This window comes from Triturus cristatus, chromosome 3_2, assembly GCF_964204655.1.
Source record: "Triturus cristatus chromosome 3_2, aTriCri1.1, whole genome shotgun sequence".
NCBI classification, from domain to species: Eukaryota; Metazoa; Chordata; class Amphibia; order Caudata; family Salamandridae; genus Triturus; species Triturus cristatus.
In genome coordinates, this window is record NC_140584.1 from 455,695,064 (window position 1) to 455,712,598 (window position 17,535).

At 48.2% G+C, this 17,535-nt stretch overlaps 1 protein-coding gene across 1 annotated transcript in view; it reads right to left on the reverse strand.

Moving 5' to 3' along the window:
• Positions 1-16,624, reverse strand: part of LOC146857530 (uncharacterized) — a 700,718-nt gene extending 684,094 nt beyond the window's left edge. Inside the window, exon 1 of the mRNA XM_085648074.1 lies at positions 16,479-16,624. Within this exon, the coding sequence (XP_085504200.1) occupies positions 16,479-16,578 (100 nt within the window). The 5' untranslated portion in view covers positions 16,579-16,624. The remainder of the gene's footprint in view (positions 1-16,478) is intronic.
• Between the last annotated feature and the right edge of the window lie 911 nt (positions 16,625-17,535).

Below are 17,535 nucleotides of genomic sequence, written 5' to 3' on the forward strand. Positions count from 1 at the left end.
TTTGCCCTGAGCAAGTGACCAGGAGCCCAGCTCCCACAGCCGCGTGGCCTGCTAGTCAGCAGCCACCAACCAAGGCCCCCCTGCCTCCCATAGGATAACATTGGGCCTAACTCACTCTGCACCCGGCTGCCCCTGTGCCACTGAGGGTGTAACAACTGTACTCACCTGACCCTGGGAGACCCCTGAGTCCGTGCCCAGAACCTTAACTCTGCAAGTCGAGTACTTACCCAAAAGCCAATAACTCAATTTTCTCCATAGGGTAACATTGACTGGTTTCTTCTGAAATTTCTTCTAAGTATGGAGTTTCTAAAACTTAAAATATTCTCCAAAAATCAGCCGAGTAACGAAAACGAAAATACTCACCTGCTATTAGGAGAGATCTCAGTGCTGGATCTTGGTGCCCAGCACTGACCCTGAAAAATATTCACAACCGTACTTACCAGTAACCCAATTTTCTTCCATAGGAAATCATTGACTGTTTTTCTGTGAAATTTCTTCTAAGTGTCGATTTTTGCAAACTTCAAATATTCTTTTAAAATCGTGCTAACTGTGAAAACGTAATTACTTACCTGTTTTAGATAGAGGTCCCAGTACTGAGTTTAGGAGCCCAGTACTGGATTACAAAAGTAACGAGAACATACTACCTGCAACTTGAATTTTCTTCCATAGGGAATCATTCACTGTTTTTCTATGAAATTTCTTCAGTCAACTTTTAAAATGGCAAAATATTGCCTAAAAATCACAACAGTAACTAAGTCGACTTTTATTACTTGTTTCTAAGAACTGTCCCAGGACTGAATCTAGGATCCATTCCTGAAGTTACAAAAGTAATCCTGAAAGTAATCTATTGCAAATAACAAATTTTCCATTGAGCTCAATGCAATATTGTGTTTGAAATTGTGTTGCCTCTTGCAACAACCTGTAACTATCTACAAAAGTCAATTGCATATTGCAAAAGTATTTAACTAAAGCATCTCATCCTGAAAAAGTATATTTTAATACCTATTGTTGGTTCTAAAATAAAACTGACATTTTTTTATATGAACCATTGGCCTAGAGTTCAGTTATTGAGTGTGTGAGACCATTTGCTGACAGTGTGTGCAACAAATGCTTTACACTGTCCTCTGATACTGCCTTACTGCTCGACCAAGCTACCACTTTAGAGAGTAAGGTTATATTTAAGGTTAGCCTCTGCCAAACATCTGGGGACTGTGGACTCTGTACACACTGTACCTATTTGGGAACAGTATATACAGAGCCACTTTCTCACAGCCCCCTACGATCAGCAAGGAAATTTCTGTCTGTCTGTCAGTCATAGATTAAAACTGAACCTATAACATACCCAGTTTTTTCATTGGATGAATTTAATGATCATTCTGGACCCAGGGCCAAGGGACTAAGTCGTCCCAGTGGCGTCACTGAGTTAGAATTGATGAACATAACTTTAATCTGATTCAAAGCCAACATAAAGCAAGCAGCAGGGCTGGTGAGGTCCTGGCCGTACTTAATTTGCCATTGACAGTCTCATGAGAATTGACTTAACTGTTCTTCAAAACATATTTCCCATTCCTTTAGAGTTAGAGGAAAAAATGCCACATCACGCTTCAAAAACGTAACATGATTGTGCAACTATGACACAGAGGGCCAGGCCTTTCCTCTTGCACTTCTTGTCACTTGCTCATTTTCCTTTGTTTGTCACTTGGCCCTGCTGTGAAACAAGCAGCCCCGGAGCTCTCTCATTGGCACTTGATCTTAAGCCAAACTGGGCCAATGGAAAAAATGCACTTAACGCCAAGCGTAGGGGAACAGATTTGAACAGGCACAACCATCGTCCCACTCCGTCCCGGCCCATTGCACCTACCGTCCCTCCAGATCAAGGAGTCCCAGGCCAGCTTGGCCGTAGCGGGCACTGGGCGTTTCCCTGGTGATCCACAAGAGTGGGGGCCGTTTTTGAGCCCCTGGAAGGGCGTTTTTGTTAGCGGGGTCCGGTTTTGCAGCGTAGCTACAATATCAGCCCACTGTAACAATAGCTGCAGCGGTGAGACAGGAGTGGTGCTTCCAACTAGCAGACCGAGCTGTTTGCCTAGGGCCAGTTTCGGTTCCCAGTCCAGGCCTGAGGTGGTCCATCTCCCCCTCTGATGTCAAGCATCTCTTTTGGGATATGAAAGCACATCTTTCTCCGTGGAATTAGAGTGTAGTTTTGTAAGGTGGGTAACAGTCCTATTCTTAGGGCTGAATGAGGGAATCTGTTTTGCAAGATATATCTGAGAGGCAGGCCTTGGTCAGACACCTCTTTCATAATTACACATGAACACCACTATTATAAAACACACAATAACACCGAGTTGTACGATTTACCTAGAAGACTTTTGTAAAATATATGAGCACCTTTTTTGTAAGACTTCTAAATATACCTTTTTTATAAAATGTAATTCCATAATTTTTATATAATGGTGACATTCCAAAATGAAGTAAGCCAGCCTGACGAAATCAGGCTGCAAAACTTCATTTTGAGGAATGCATATAATGAAAATTCCTTTTCCTGAAGATTTCATGGGAAAGGTGTACCAGGACTGGAGTTGACTCAAGTAAAAAAAAACAAAAAAACTTTTCTTACAAATCGTGTTAAAACAGAACGAAGGTGCAATGGGAAAACGGGGCGGGAATTGGGGATGGAGTTAGCAAAGAAGGGATGGGAGTTCCTATGAAGGCTTAATAAAACAAGCATTGACAGAGCCAATAGGTCTCGCTTTTGGGACCTTATAAGTATTTAAGTATGCAGCCCAATATCCTAGGAGCAACAACAACTGTTGCTTGGCTAAACACTTATAAGGTCCCAAAGGCGAGACCTATTGGCTATGCCAATGCTTGTTAATGTTCGCTCCCAGGGTGTTTTGCTCTCTGGAGTGAGCAGCGGCGCACAGGGTGGCAGCTGCATTCCTTGTGGGTCAGGTTACACAAATCGTGCCGTGCTTTCACTTTTGCTTGTTTATTAATGTATTGCCTTGTCTTTTTTCGTCAGTTAGATGGTGATGCTGCTTACGTAAAATCAATGTAGAGAACCTTTGTTTTCAGGGTTGTAATGAGAGTCTGTGTGAGTCTATCTTTCGTTAAACTAAACACTTGTGCAGTTCCAAAATGCATTGTGTGGCAAAATCACGGATCAGTTGTTTCGGTGAGAAAAAATGTTAATCTGTTTTTAACACACTTGAAGCGCGTTGCCCTTGGATGTCAGGAGGTGCCACAGGTGATGCACTTTCTCTTTAGGTGACCCTTATATGTTTTAGAATTCAGCAATCGTTTGCAAATTCATCTGTGTGTTTTTCCAAAAGGGGGACCAAATAAAACCATACTTTGCAGCCTCCCCCGTACATATACAAAGCACACCATTGAATTGCATTACTTGCCAAATGTGTTTCTCCTCATACAAATGTTGCTGTCTCCAATCAATTGATGCCATAGGACAGTACATACAGTGGTGCAAGTGCTTGTCACAGATTAGACACACAGCGATGGTAGCTTTGATGTCACAGAGCACTGCATGCAGTGATAAAAGTGTAATGACACAGAGCTGACGTTGGAACCTGTTCGCTGTGTGGCTCATGGGTGCAGTGCCCGCAGTCTTGCTCTATACAGTATTGTTCCTGGACAGCTTATTTTTCTGGGTAGTTACTGGGCTGACACGCATGGCCACGGATGCCCCTTGTACATGGTGTTTTGTTGTCTCTCATATACTTTGAACCATTGTGTTTTCCTCGGGTAGCCTGCCCCCGCCCGCCCATTCGGCCTCACGTAGTTCAAATGAAAGTGTCTGCTGTGGAAATGGCAGCATCTGTGCACTCTTCATTACTGGCCTGTACTGTGGAAAATAAATACCCCTCCCGGCTGCATGGCTAATTTGGTTCGGTGTCAGGGCAGGGTCACGCGGCTCTGGCGTGTCTGTAGTGATTACCATGAGCTGGGATGTCATTTGTGCTGAAGATGACCTGTTTGTGCACAGTGGCGTCACTAGGGTTGGTGTCACCCGGTGCGGGTAACTCATGGTGTCACCCCCTCACGACTTACCGCATGGACCGAGTCCGCCCGAGTCCGCAAGTTGACAAAGTTGGCAAATAACAGGACCATACAGAATCCTTAGTAACGTTTGTAAATGTAGGTCCTATATTTATAAAATGTGCCTGTTAACAACAGTGTGATAATGACTCATTAATCAGGTTGTACAGTGGGCTACCTGCTAGTCAACAGTTTATTGGAATTTATAATATCATAGGTATGGTACTTTTTACTGGTGTGGTGTTCCCACTATCCAGCAACATGATATATCAGTGGTTGAAGTGGGGGAAAAAAAGTAGGGGAACTGTGGGCGGAGAATCAGAGGGCCGGAATAACCCAAGGATTGGATCAGTGGGCAGAACCAGAGGCGTGGCCAGAATGCGCAAACATCCCAATTTTTTGTATTTGTTTGGTTTCACTGCCCAGTTTTATGAGGTGGCACCTAATTTGATGCAGCTTCACAGGCCATCACAGGGGGCCGCTGCAAGCTAGGACCCAAGTGTAAAGCAACAGTGATTATGTAGGTAGAAAGCGCTTCCAAAGAATGAGAGTAGCCGAAGAGCAGGGGGCAATGGCCTGAGCATGCCAGGGCTTTTGTTGCCAGTAGTCACATGTCTCTTTTTCTTTTAGTGGGCTGAGTCTTCCCATTTTCCCAGTTTGTATTTTTACACCTCTTCTGAAAAGTTCTGCACCTCACTGATGAGGTCCGAGTCGGCAAGAAAGTGGTCTGGGGTCACTTATGCTACTGTCTGAAAGAGACCCGACTTAGCAGTTTGGGCTAGAATGTCCCATTAGGAGCAACATTAATATCTGCATATTTGGACATTGCTAATCTCAGTCTAAATTGGCACAATGGACTGGAATGCAGCCCCGAGCAATCACCAGTGGCTGGGATTAGTTCAAACATTTTGTTCATTACTTTATATTTTATTGCAATAGTCCCCTATTGGTGGGCATAGCAGCTCTGGCCACATCCTTTCTTTTCTGGCCTGGGCAAGTAGGTAAATCTTTTCATAAACTAGAGCATCAGCCCTGCTCCCTTTTACTACCATCTATTATGTACCTAAGATTCTTGTGCAGAGACCTGCCAGAATGCACTACTGGGAAACTTCACAACCATCCAGTCACAGAAGGCAGTACCCACTGATAGAGGACCGTAGATGATGGAGAGGTCACATGGGATGAAGAGATGAGGACTGATACCAGCTAAAGCAAGGTGTGCATTACATAATGAGCTTGCCTCCAAATATTGTCCTGTGGTGGATCAAACATGCCTTGGGGTTTGTACGGTAAAATGGCTAAAGACACAAAAGCATTAAACTATTCCACTAAACCCGAACCTGGTGCAAGATCTTCAAACCCTACGTGAACAGTGTCACATCCGGGGCTTAGCCCAAACAATAAAATTGGTGGTGCTTCGTTTTACCACCAATTTGATGCTTGGCAGGACCACGTATAACAGATGTTTCTAAACACAAACCCAACTGTGAGCAACAGGAATCTACAAGGATCGAGCATCTAGTGGAAAATAGAAGAGCACTGATACATACCGCCCTAGTCCCTCCATCAATATTGCTACCTCACACGATGCAGTCATGGTAGTCACAGTGATTTACGAAAGCAGAAGGGAGAAGAATTCTTTACACCTGCTATGGAGATAAGGGATATATCCTAGTTCTAAGGGCTACATTGCCTCCAATGGGTCAATGGCTGAACACTAGGTTGGATGAATTACTTTTGTTAAAGCATGTCTGATTTGAGATATTAGTGGACTGTCCAACATAAAAGCAGTGTTTGTAAATGTTTTATCCTTGCGACTAACTCTTTTCTGGATCTTTCTTTCGGTAGGACAATTCTGAATTTTCAAGACATACGGCACCACATTGGTAGACCGAGGGACCCCATTCTATATGTTATGATATTTTTTCATGTAAATGCTTCTGATGCGATTGAAACGCATAACCAGCAGACTACCACAGTAGGGTACAAAGAAGTTAATTATGGGTTTCAATAATTAGGTGCAAAGAATTGAAAATATGAGATGGTGGTAAAAGAGCTAACGTCCTCAAATTTGGCAAAGGCTTAGCACTTTGCTGAAAGTGGGGTGTTAAGCACCAAGTAATAGATTCAAGGGGACAATTGCCACAGAGAACAGAAACATGACATTTCCATAGAAAGCGCAAATCAACACAAAGGCTCTTAACTTGACCCTCTGTCCCAAGGGTACACGCACAATTTGATCACAACAGTCAAGGTATGCTCCCCGGGGGAACTATTGTCAGCAATCTAGCTGCTTTATAATGTTACACCAAGTCGGTTGTAAGTCTGAGAAAGACACCACTGCCATAAACCTGTATTGACAAAAACCAGACATACAGTCAGCTGAATTCTGTCGAGTGGTCAAGTAGGCAAATAGACTTGCGGCAAATAGAGCCACTTGCGGTGCCAATGATCATCAGGGGTCAAGAAGAAAGGTTTTTGGCTGTCTAGCTGGTTCAAGACATGTCTGCGGGCAGGTGACAATATGAAGTGCATCTTTGCCTGTGAAATGTAGGTTTGGAAATGTTGACCAGTCCATTTATTGAGGGACAGCAAGAGGTCAACCAAAGAATTAGGCAGCTAGGCAAAAAGCACAGAGTTAATTTCTTAAACATGTCCTGCCCCATGCCAAGGGAAATGGAGAGGACCAGAAATTGAAAACTCAACACAGCCACCCAAGAGAATATCCGGGAGATTGCACCCAAGGTGAACCAACACAGAATAAATGAATCCAAACTGCTGAGTCCTATTTGGCAAAGGAGAAGCTTTACCTTTTTGAAGCAGTGAATGTTGCAGGACTGTAAATAGAATCCTTCTCAAACTACGGGCCAGATTACATCAATCATGCTTTGGAACGCCAATTTGTTATGAAGACAAAATGGTGCGGGATGGTGTTGTACCCTTGTGTTAATAATGTACAACTGTGCTGGTAATTATTCCTAAAATATCAGGAGTTTTTAAAAAACATTTTTGTAGCCAAGTATAACTCTTTTTACGTAATCTGGTAAAGGAGTCAATCTTCGGCATAGAACTTTGTATTTGTATACAAAATTGTAACTGTACAAATGAACCACTGTATGACATTTACAGCATTTAGTTTGTAAGAAAGTCGCAGTTATGCATAAAAATAGCAAACAGTATGCAAAATAATATCCCCCTCTACGAAAAAATAGTTTAAAAAAGCATTGCTCAACAACACAACTGAGCAGCACTAAGTTTACACCAAAGATGATACACTGGCAACTGGGGCAAAACAAAACACCACCCTGGCATCATTATGAGCGCACAATAAATTACACCACTGAACTTATTTGATATAGTGCAGACCAAAAAATGCATCTAACGTTTAAGCAGAAGTCCAAGATACATGCTTGAATGCCTGCATATCCATAGGGGATAATTTTACATGTAATACTTCTTGGGAATAATTTACATAGTCAGTGGTTAGCTTGAAAAAAATCTAGAAAGGATACACCTTTCGTGGATGCCACAGCGGCTGGCATGGCATGGGTTGTAGACAAAAATGAGGGCCAAAAACTTTAATTTTGGTTAAGTGGGTCAGTATAGTGGTACGTGTGCTTTCTAGGAGGAAGTACTCAACTGTTCCAGAGTTCCAGACGCCTTACCTAAATATGCACCAATGATCTGGTAGAGGAGTGAAGAGCTGATATGTTGAATGTTGTTTTGTATGAACCTATTCTAAGTTACTTTAAAAATATTTATATATGATTTATGTTTTATTATGGAAAGTTTAGATTGGTGACCTGTACGGTCAATGCTACGTCATTGAATGGAAGTGAACTTGGTGGGAGAAAGTGTAATAGTTATGGTTGGGGCAGCAATGTGTGACAAGAAATGTTGTAAAAGTTGGTCTGATGAGTATCTCCAATGAACCCGCATTCAGAACGGGGCATATGACATATGTTTCTTTATCTGATAGGAACGAGTAGACATCATTTTTGGAAATCAAAATTGATCCTTATTTTACATTGCACACTAATTTTCAAAAATTAGATTTACATTAAGTTTAAGTGGCAATTCCTCATATCAACAAGAACCTTTCAAGAAATAAAGCAGAGGATTTATTTATGTATTACTTTATTATCACGGCATCAGGCTGCCTTTCGGGCACTTGATACAAAAGGGTAGAAGTGAGTAGAACTGGCTGAGTATTGGATGAGTGAGGTTGGCATAGTCAGGGTAGTTGTTGGGTTAAAAACAACAATCGGGAATAAAGTTAAACAGCAACTGTCCCGATATTAAGGACTGATGTGTTAAGGGAATTTTTAACTGCACTTTGGGTTGTGTTAGATGTTGCAGTCAGCGCTCTAGCGGTTCTCGCTAGAGCGCCCTTGTTGCCTGTGACGTGCGTACGCCACGACGGTGGCGTACGCGCGGAGTATAAATAAAAGGGGCGTGCCCATGTGGGGCACTTGCGCACCGACCTCGAAACTACATGTGTGGTCTCCATTTCATTGCGCGCTACCGCAAGTAGGCCCGCGCCGCGCAGCAACGCAACATTGGCGACGAGGCGGTCGGACCCGCCGTGCATACCCTCAACGGCGCCCCGCTGAGCGCTTCGCGGCAGACCCGCGATCGCGCACCGAAGGCCCTCGAACCTCCCCTGATCCAGCGCTTCTCGCGCTACTGGCCTGACCGGCGAGGTGAGCACGTGCACCAAACACAGACCACGCGACCACGCGGAAGAAGATTCCCGCCATCTGGCCCTACACCGAGCCTGCTTCTGAGCCCTGGCTGTGCAGCCATAGGCCGCTCTCTGTGCTTCTACCTGCCCGGGGTCACTCCCCAGTTGCTGCGCAATGGCAGACGACGAGGCTCTGTTCCCTGCTCACCCGTTCCACCCGCCCACAGGTGTCCTGCCTCCGTTTAGCGAGACGGCTGACCCGGCGACCGCCGCACCACGCTGGCACACGTGGGTTGGGCGGTTGAACAACTATTTCATCGGCACCCGGGAGACGGATGGCGCAGTGAAGAGGTCCCTTCTTCTACACTACGCGGGGGAGGAGGTCTACCTGTTGTTCAAGCACCTCCCGAACACGGGTAACGCGGATGACTACGATGCCGCTGTGACGGCCCTCAACACATATTTCGACCCCCAGACGAACCCAGATTTCGAGATGTTCAAGATGCGCCAGGCCAAGCAAACGGAGGGGGAGTCAGTAGACACATTCCATGCACGACTGAGGGCGCTGGCGGACACCCACCTGGTCGGCGACCGCGCAAAGGAGGAGATAAGAGCCCAGCTCATCTACGGCATCCGCAGCAAGAAGTTGCGGACCCTCATCCTCCGCCAGCCGAACATTCCCATGGCCGACATCCTTGTGCTAGCCCGCTCTCACGACCTATCCGACGCACGGGCAGAATAGATGGAACAAGCACTGACGCGAGGCCCAGGGCCGAGCGCGACAATCAAAACAGAGCGCGCAGACGCAGTGCGGACGCATGAGAAGAAACGCAGGCCTGCAGCCAGACAGTCTACCCCGACACAGTGCGACTACTGCGGGTATGAAGACCACCAGGGAAGAACCTGCCCAGCAAAGGGAAAAACGTGCACGAACTGTGGTACGATGAACCATTTCTCCTCCGTGTGCAGAAAGCGCGCCACGAGGAAGGAGGCTCGAGGGAGAAGGCCCACAAGAGGCATGGTGAGGCAACTGTCCCAGCTGTCCCTCTCATCCAAAGCCGACACAGGGCAGCGGCACGCGCAAGCCCTACGAGAAGATGACTTGGAGTCCGATGACGACGAAGAGACCTACGTAGTCTCGTTTACCAGGGCACTAAAGAGCACGAGACGTCCCCAGCCCCGGTGCGACATCATGGTCGCCGGATCGAAGGTGAATGCCGTGATCGACACAGGGGCATCTGTCACCGTCATGGGGGTGCAGCAGTACAACCGCCTTCGACCCAAGCCAGAGCTCAGAACCTCGAAGGCCCGGATTTATGCGTACGGCAGCGATGTCCCGCTGCCCCTCCTAGGGAAGATGACAGTGCCGGTGGGGACGGAAGATGCGGAGATCACCATTGAAGTGCACATCATTAACCAAGAGGTAGACACCCTCCTGAGTGGGCACGCCGCTGAAGACCTGGGGCTCCTGGTATTCCTCCGGAAGGTTCAGGACACGCAAACAGCCGACCTTCTGGATCAGTTCCCTGAGCTGTTCACAGGCCTAGGGAAGATCAAACGCCCGCCGGTCAAACTTCACATCGACCGCTCTGTTGCGCCCACAGCCCTGAAGCACAGGCGAATCCCGTTCTGCCTACGACCGCTGGTAGAGGAAGAGCTCCGGAAACTCGAAGAACAAGGGGTCATAGAGACAGTCACCGGACCCACTCCGTGGGTGTCCCCGATGGTAATCGCGGAAAAACCACGCCAACCAGGCAAGATCCGGGTGTGCATCGACATGAGGCTCCCCAACAAAGCCATCAAGAGGGAGAGGCACATCACGCCCACCATGGATGACATCATTGCAGATCTGAACGGCGCGAGGTGGTTCTCCAAACTAGACCTCAACGCAGGCTATCACCAACTAACACTAGCCAAGGAAAGTAGGTACATCACTACCTTCAGCACGCACCTAGGGCTAAGGCGATACCGGCGACTCAACTTCGGAATATCTTCGGCAGCGGAAATATTCCAGAACACCATTAGAGACATCCTGCAAGGCCTGCCTGGGGTCATGAATGTGAGCGACGATATCCTGATTCACTCGACGACCGTAGATGAACACTATCGGCGGGTCAGAGCCACACTGACACGCCTCAGGGAGTACGGAGTTACCCTCCACAAAGACAAATGCCAGCTGTTCCAACAGCGGATTGAGTTTTTCGGATACACATTCACAAATGACGGCATCCAAGTAGACCCCCGCAAATCACAAGCCATCAAGGACGCTCCTGCACCCACGTCAGCCGCAGAGGTGCGCAGTATTCTGGGGATGGCCACATACTGTGGAAGGTTCATACCAAACCTAGCAACGATTGCAGAGCCGCTTCGACAACTCACGAAAAAGGACGCCCCGTGGCAATGGGGGCCCCAAGAAGACTCGGCGTTTCAGTCCGTGAAGACGGCGCTCCTTGACCAAGCCACGCTAGTATACTTCGACCCGGGGAAGAAGACAGAGCTGATAGTCGACGCCAGCCCAGTGGGACTTGGTGCGGTCCTCACCCAAGAGCAAGAACCAGGCCGGTGGGCCACGCTGGCCTATGCAAGCAAGGCCCTCACAGCGACCGAACGGAGATACTCCCAGATTGAGCGGGAGGCGCTGGCCATACGATGGGGTTGTCGACACTTCCACCTGTATGTCTGTGGACATCCGTTCACGGTCGTGACGGACCATCAACCGCTGGTACCCCTGTTCAGAGGAACAGCTCCGCACCCCCCGCCACGGATAGAACGGTGGGCCATCGGGCTGCAACAGTACCACATGGACGTAACGTACCGGCCGGGAGCCAAGAACCCCGCCGATTTCCTGTCCAGACACCCAGGCCCCCGCGAGCACATCCCAGAGGGGACGACCGAGGAGGACGAAGCGGAAGCACACCTCGACTTCATCGCGGCCTTAACGTGCCCACAAGTGCTGACAATACAAGAGATAAAACAAGCAGCGGAAAAAGATCCCGTGATGGCCCGAACCAAAGAAGCCCTCCTGCACGGATCATGGGCTAACTTCCTACGGTCCGCTAACGCGTGGACACCAGAAGAAAGAGCGGACCTGCAGCAAATCTGGAGAGTACGAAACGAGCTCAGCATTACTAGAGACGGAATAGTCCTACGAGGGGCCAGGATCGTCGTGCCAACAACGCTGCGACGCCAAGCCACCCTGTTGGCCCACAACGGACATCAAGGGACTGAGAGAATGAAAGCCAGGATGAGAGAGAAAGTGTGGTTCCCAGGGGTGGATGCCCTGGTGGGTGAGGTCGTAAAGAACTGTCCAGCGTGCCAAATGACCAGCGGACCGGAGCATCCAGCCCCCATCACAACTGAGGAACCCGGAAAACACCCCTGGGATAAAGTCAGCGTTGATTTTGGGACCCTCCCTGATGGCAGAGTCACGCTGGTAGTGATGGACAATTTTTCCAAGTATCCATTGGTAGAAGCGCTGCCATCCACTGCGTTCACATTTGTAGGACCAGCGTTGGAGAAAATATTCCACATGTTCGGACGCCCGTCGGAACTAAAAAGCGACAATGGGCCACCATTTCAAGGTCACGAGTTTAAAGAGTTCCTCGCCCGCCAAGGAATACGACACCGGCGGATCACTCCACAGTGGCCTCAGGCAAACGGCGAGGTCGAACGGTTCATGAGGACACTGAACAAAATCCTCCGCATTGCCATCACGGAACAGCTGGACCCCGAGCGAGAGATCCAGCGTTTCCTCGGAGAATATCGAAGTACGCCACACTGCTCAACCAAACAAACTCCCTGGGCCCTCATGCTGAAGGGGGCCCGCCGGGACGGTCTACCCATGATCCCGGGGTGGGCACCCCCACCGTTTGATGCAGAACAAGCGCTACGACGACGAGCGCACCGAAACAAGCAGGTGAGCCGGACGAGAGGGTGTCGGGAGCGCGCCCTCGAGCCGGGAGACAATGTCCTCATCAAGGATCGGCGGCCGGGGAGTAAATTCAAGCCACGATACGAGCCGGGCAGTTGGACAGTAGAACGACGCCAGGGGACAATGGTCACAGTTCGCCGGGGAAATGAGTCAGCCACCCGAAACATCTCGTGGTTCAAACGCATCCCCACAGCCACAAGACACCGGCCCGAATCGGAGGAAGAGGATGGGGACGCACAGGACCCCGTGGGGCCGCAGTCATCGCCGCCCAACCAGCCGGGAGAGACGGCAGCCCGGGACGGTCCTAGCTCCGGAGCTGAGGAAGCTGCCCGTGACGACCCGGGGGTCACCAACACCCGAGCAACGGCCAGGTATGAACTGCGGCGGAACCCCCCGCCAAGTAGCCGCCTCAAACACTTTGCCTGTCAAGTAAGTGACTGATAACAGGAACTTTTGGTCCGAGCTTTTCAGCCAAAGTTGGATAGGGATGTTGCAGTCAGCGCTCTAGCGGTTCTCGCTAGAGCGCCCTTGTTGCCTGTGACGTGCGTACGCCACGACGGTGGCGTACGCGCGGAGTATAAATAAAAGGGGCGTGCCCATGTGGGGCACTTGCGCACCGACCTCGAAACTACATGTGTGGTCTCCATTTCATTGCGCGCTACCGCAAGTAGGCCCGCGCCGCGCAGCAACGCAACATTAAACGTTACACATGTTCAAAGTTTACATATTTATGCAGCATGTTTTGTGGATGTTTGTCTGCACAGGGAGTCCGTTGCATCAGGTGGATGCGACACTTAAATACATATGGGGGGCACGTGTCATGTACCTTAACAACAAGACTGTGGTAACAACTCTCACTTACAGTAAAGAAAAATCCAGCGCTCGCAAGTGCCGCGGGGTCTGTCCTGGCGAAGAAAGGCCAGTTCTTGAAGGAGTCCAGTCTCTGCTCCTCCGGCTCTGAACCTCTCCACACTCGGTACTTCTGGTGGAACCTGGATACGCATGTCATACTTGGGGACATTCCCCACCTCTTTCCCTTGAATAAAGTCACAGTCAGGCTGACATTTCAAGTGGTCGCGGTGCAGGGAAATTCTGAAATTGTGGAGCACAGCACTAGCCCACACAGCAGAAACACTGCATACTGATCGCCACACCGGTGCTGTAGAAGCCCGTGCTGGCCATCTGAGGGGACCAGGATGAGACAGGCTGCAAATAAAGGAATGTTTTCAACCATAAGGGTAAAGAGCTGATGCAGACGTGAAGACAACTGCGCGCTGCCGCGCACCATTTAATTTAAAAAGAGACGAGGTGCAACGACGTCGAGCGTAACTTACGTAACCTATCACATCCAAGCAAGACTGATGTGTTGTGCTTGCTGGCTGCCGACGGGGCCCCTGGTGCGTGGGGGCCCCCCCGCAACGCGGGGGCCTGTGTTACGCCCCTGGCTCTGCAGTCTGCACCACAGTGACCGGCCCTTTGGTGTCACCCCGCGTGAGGGTGTCACCCGGTGCGGTCCGCACCCCCGCACCCCCTAGTGACGCCACTGTTTGTGCATTAATGCACATGGAATGTGATCTCATACGTTTGTCAAGGCTACGTTGCAGTTTATGCAATCTGTGGTCCAAGGTTTTAAACATGTTTTCCCGTGCCAACAACATTGTGTGATCCTGGGCAAATCGTGTTTATTTCTCTCTGTCTTGTTTCTACAAACTTCCAGTGGGGAGCAGGTATTAGATACGCAGTATCCGGCGCTAAAACCGCAAGGAGTGCATTGCATGGTTATTTTTAGATGGAGTTTATTGACGCATATTTTTTATTTTTTAGCAATTATTTGAAATTTGAAATAATGTATTATATATAGCTATATATATGTTTTTAATCGTTTAATTGATGGGAAAAACGCAAAATAATATGTGAAACATGCGTGTTAAAAAGTAGTTAAAATGAGAAGTACACAGCTGTGCTATTTTGTTCCTTACATAGCCGACAAAGACTTGTTTGTTGCTTTGAAAAAACGTGTTAAATGCTGGTTGCACACTTATGAAGTGTTTTCTCTGAAATGGTTATTTGAGACACATCTCGGAGAAGGCTGATTTTAAGACAGGAGTGTCAGAAGTACTTGACTATTTATTAAGTATATATTCACTGAAAATGTATTATGTAATGCTTACTAATCAATATATCGTGGACAGAGCTAATTAAGTTTGGCTTCATGTTTTTCAGGGGTGATGAATGGTGAAATGTCTGTGTAAACGGCACTAAATGTATGCCTTTTTTAGTTAATTTTTAAATTTTGTGGATTGTTTGGGAGTGTCCCCCTTGTCATTCTGGAGCCATCAACACTAAATTGCGGTTTGCTCGTTAGGTTGCTTCCTGTGTTAGGAGTAATTTGTAATTACTTTGCCGCCAGCCCTGCCTAAGGGTTCCATGTGATAAGTGTCTGCAAAAAATATAGATTGCCAAACAACTTTGGCTTGGTTTAAAATCGTTAGGTCCAAACAAACTATTTCCAACCTGTTAAGGGCTGGGTTTGTTTATAGTTCAAGCTCTTGTTCTATCATATTGCTGATAAAGGGTTGTCATTGTGTTTTTGGGTCTCACCTACCAGACAGTGCAAGCTGCCTAGTTGTGCAAGACCAATTGTGAATTTAACAGGAAACTAAGGTGCTTAATAGCCCACCCATTGCTTACCATTGATTGATTTACCACAATGGCTAATATAATATAATGGGGAATATACTGCATGGCTAAACACTTATAAGGTCCCTAAGGCGAGACCTATTGGCTATGCCTATGCTTGTTTTTAATGCACTTCGACCCCTGCCTTGCAGAGTGCCCAAGTGAATGTGGGAGGGGGGAGGTCAGGTAGGTCGTTTTGATAGTGTGTTCAAACTCCTGTAGCCCTGGCCCACCGCCCCAGCCTCCAGCTCTGACAGACAATCCACTCTCACACTGTCCCACTGCAGGCAGGATGTAAGGCCTCATCTTGCCCTCCTGCCTCTAGTGTGGGTGGGGTCCCTGTAGTCCAGTCTCATGCCAGCGACCGAGCGGTTTGCTAGTCTGCGCTCATTTGTCACAAATCGTCTCCCAAGCAGCGTCCATGGCAGTGTGGCCGTGGTTTCTCCAGAGGCTGGCAGCAGCAGCAGAAGACAGCCTGCGGTGTAGCACGGCTCTCAGGGCAGAATACAGAAACGATGATGCATCCAGGCGGTCCCGCGGCACGCGCTACCGCAGGTCCCAAGGCGTCCTTTACAGACAGCCTCGTCCTGCCCTGGCAGTGACTTTTAGCTGGCACAGGTGATTCCGGCACCATCGATAGTAGAGTTAGAGCGTTGGGCAATGAAGTTAAGTTGAACAAAAGGATTATGTCTGTATTTCCATTGATCTTTCGCCTTTAAGTAGCTGGCTCAATCACACGCAGTTTAAACTATACGGCCGGATTGATTGCAATACCCACAGTAAAAGAGAAGTGTCATTTTACAGCCAGATGTGGACACTTTTAGTGTCACTCCTAAGTACACAGAAACCTTGAAATATCACACATAAGCAAACGTAAAACTTGCCAGCTATGATCATTCACAATCTGTGTCCCTGAGCACAATGCACAGACTTCCGAAGCTCCCTCACCAAGGGCAACCTAAACATTGTTTCCATTTCTTTTCGGTTTTGTGAACATCCACATCGGCGCATGAAGCTGCATTCATAAACCTATGTTGATATATGTACTATATATTTTCCTTCTGCAAACCCGCAGGCCCGCCCTCCTATCCCCTGCCCTACCAAAATCCCGGGCAAAAAAAAACATTTTACCTGCAGAAGGTATAAAGAAGGCGAGATAGCAGAGCGCCAGGGGTGCCAGGGTAACTGTGCCCCAGCGCCCCCTGAGCAGCGACGCCAGACGACGCGCCATCTCAGGTCGCTGGGTCTGGGTCCCGAGTGAGAACTTTGCCCAGGAACTTGGCGAGAGCAGCAGCGAATGTTTCACTTTCTGTTTTGCGTCCGTCGCAGCTTGAGATAAGCGGAACCCTGTAAGGTGCCACTCTGACCGTGTGCGCCGGCAACGCCCAGAACAGGTAAAGTGGCATTCTGACTGTAGCGCACTGTGAGAAACCACTTCACACGCAGCAGCTGCTGAATTTTGTACTACGGTCTATTATGGTTCAATCTCCTCGTTTCTCAGGACTACGCTGGATCAGAAGGGGGCTTCCAAATATCCAGCAGTGCAGAGCGTTGGGCACGCTTTAAGTCTGGCGTTAGCCAAGACCTTTTGATTCTACATAAATTATGTATGCATAATATATTTACTTAAAGCATTGGTGCCAACAGACCGGATTCGAGCGGGAGATTCCCGAACTTTTTAACTTAATAAATGTCTTGGATGTCTATCGCCTGAAATTGCCTCTGCTTCAATAGAAGGTTCATTAGGAAAATACATTTTCGTTATTTTATTTTTTGAATCTCCCACTTTTCTGTTCTAAAATGTAGGTATGTATTTCAAAGGGGCTTTCAGCCAGCTCACCCATTGGTCTGGTTTTGTGCCAGCCACATTTTGCTCAAACCTACTACAGCATGCAGCAAGGGTCAGTGGATCAGCTGACTTCAGCCACTGGCTAACTTCACTTTGAGTGACAGCATTTTTAGGTCTCGCCTGACCCAGCGCATGCGCTGGTCTGGCGAGACTTATTGTGAGGGCTCAAAAAAGTGCTACCACTGTAGCATAGAGCTACAGTGCATGCACACGGGCGCGCACGCCTCTCTTTCGCGGCCGCTTTGATGTTTGATCGCGATTGCGATCACTTTCACTTTCGCGGCCGCATGGCCGCTTTAATGTTCTCCGTGAGCCCGTTTTTTTTTCTCCTGTTTATTA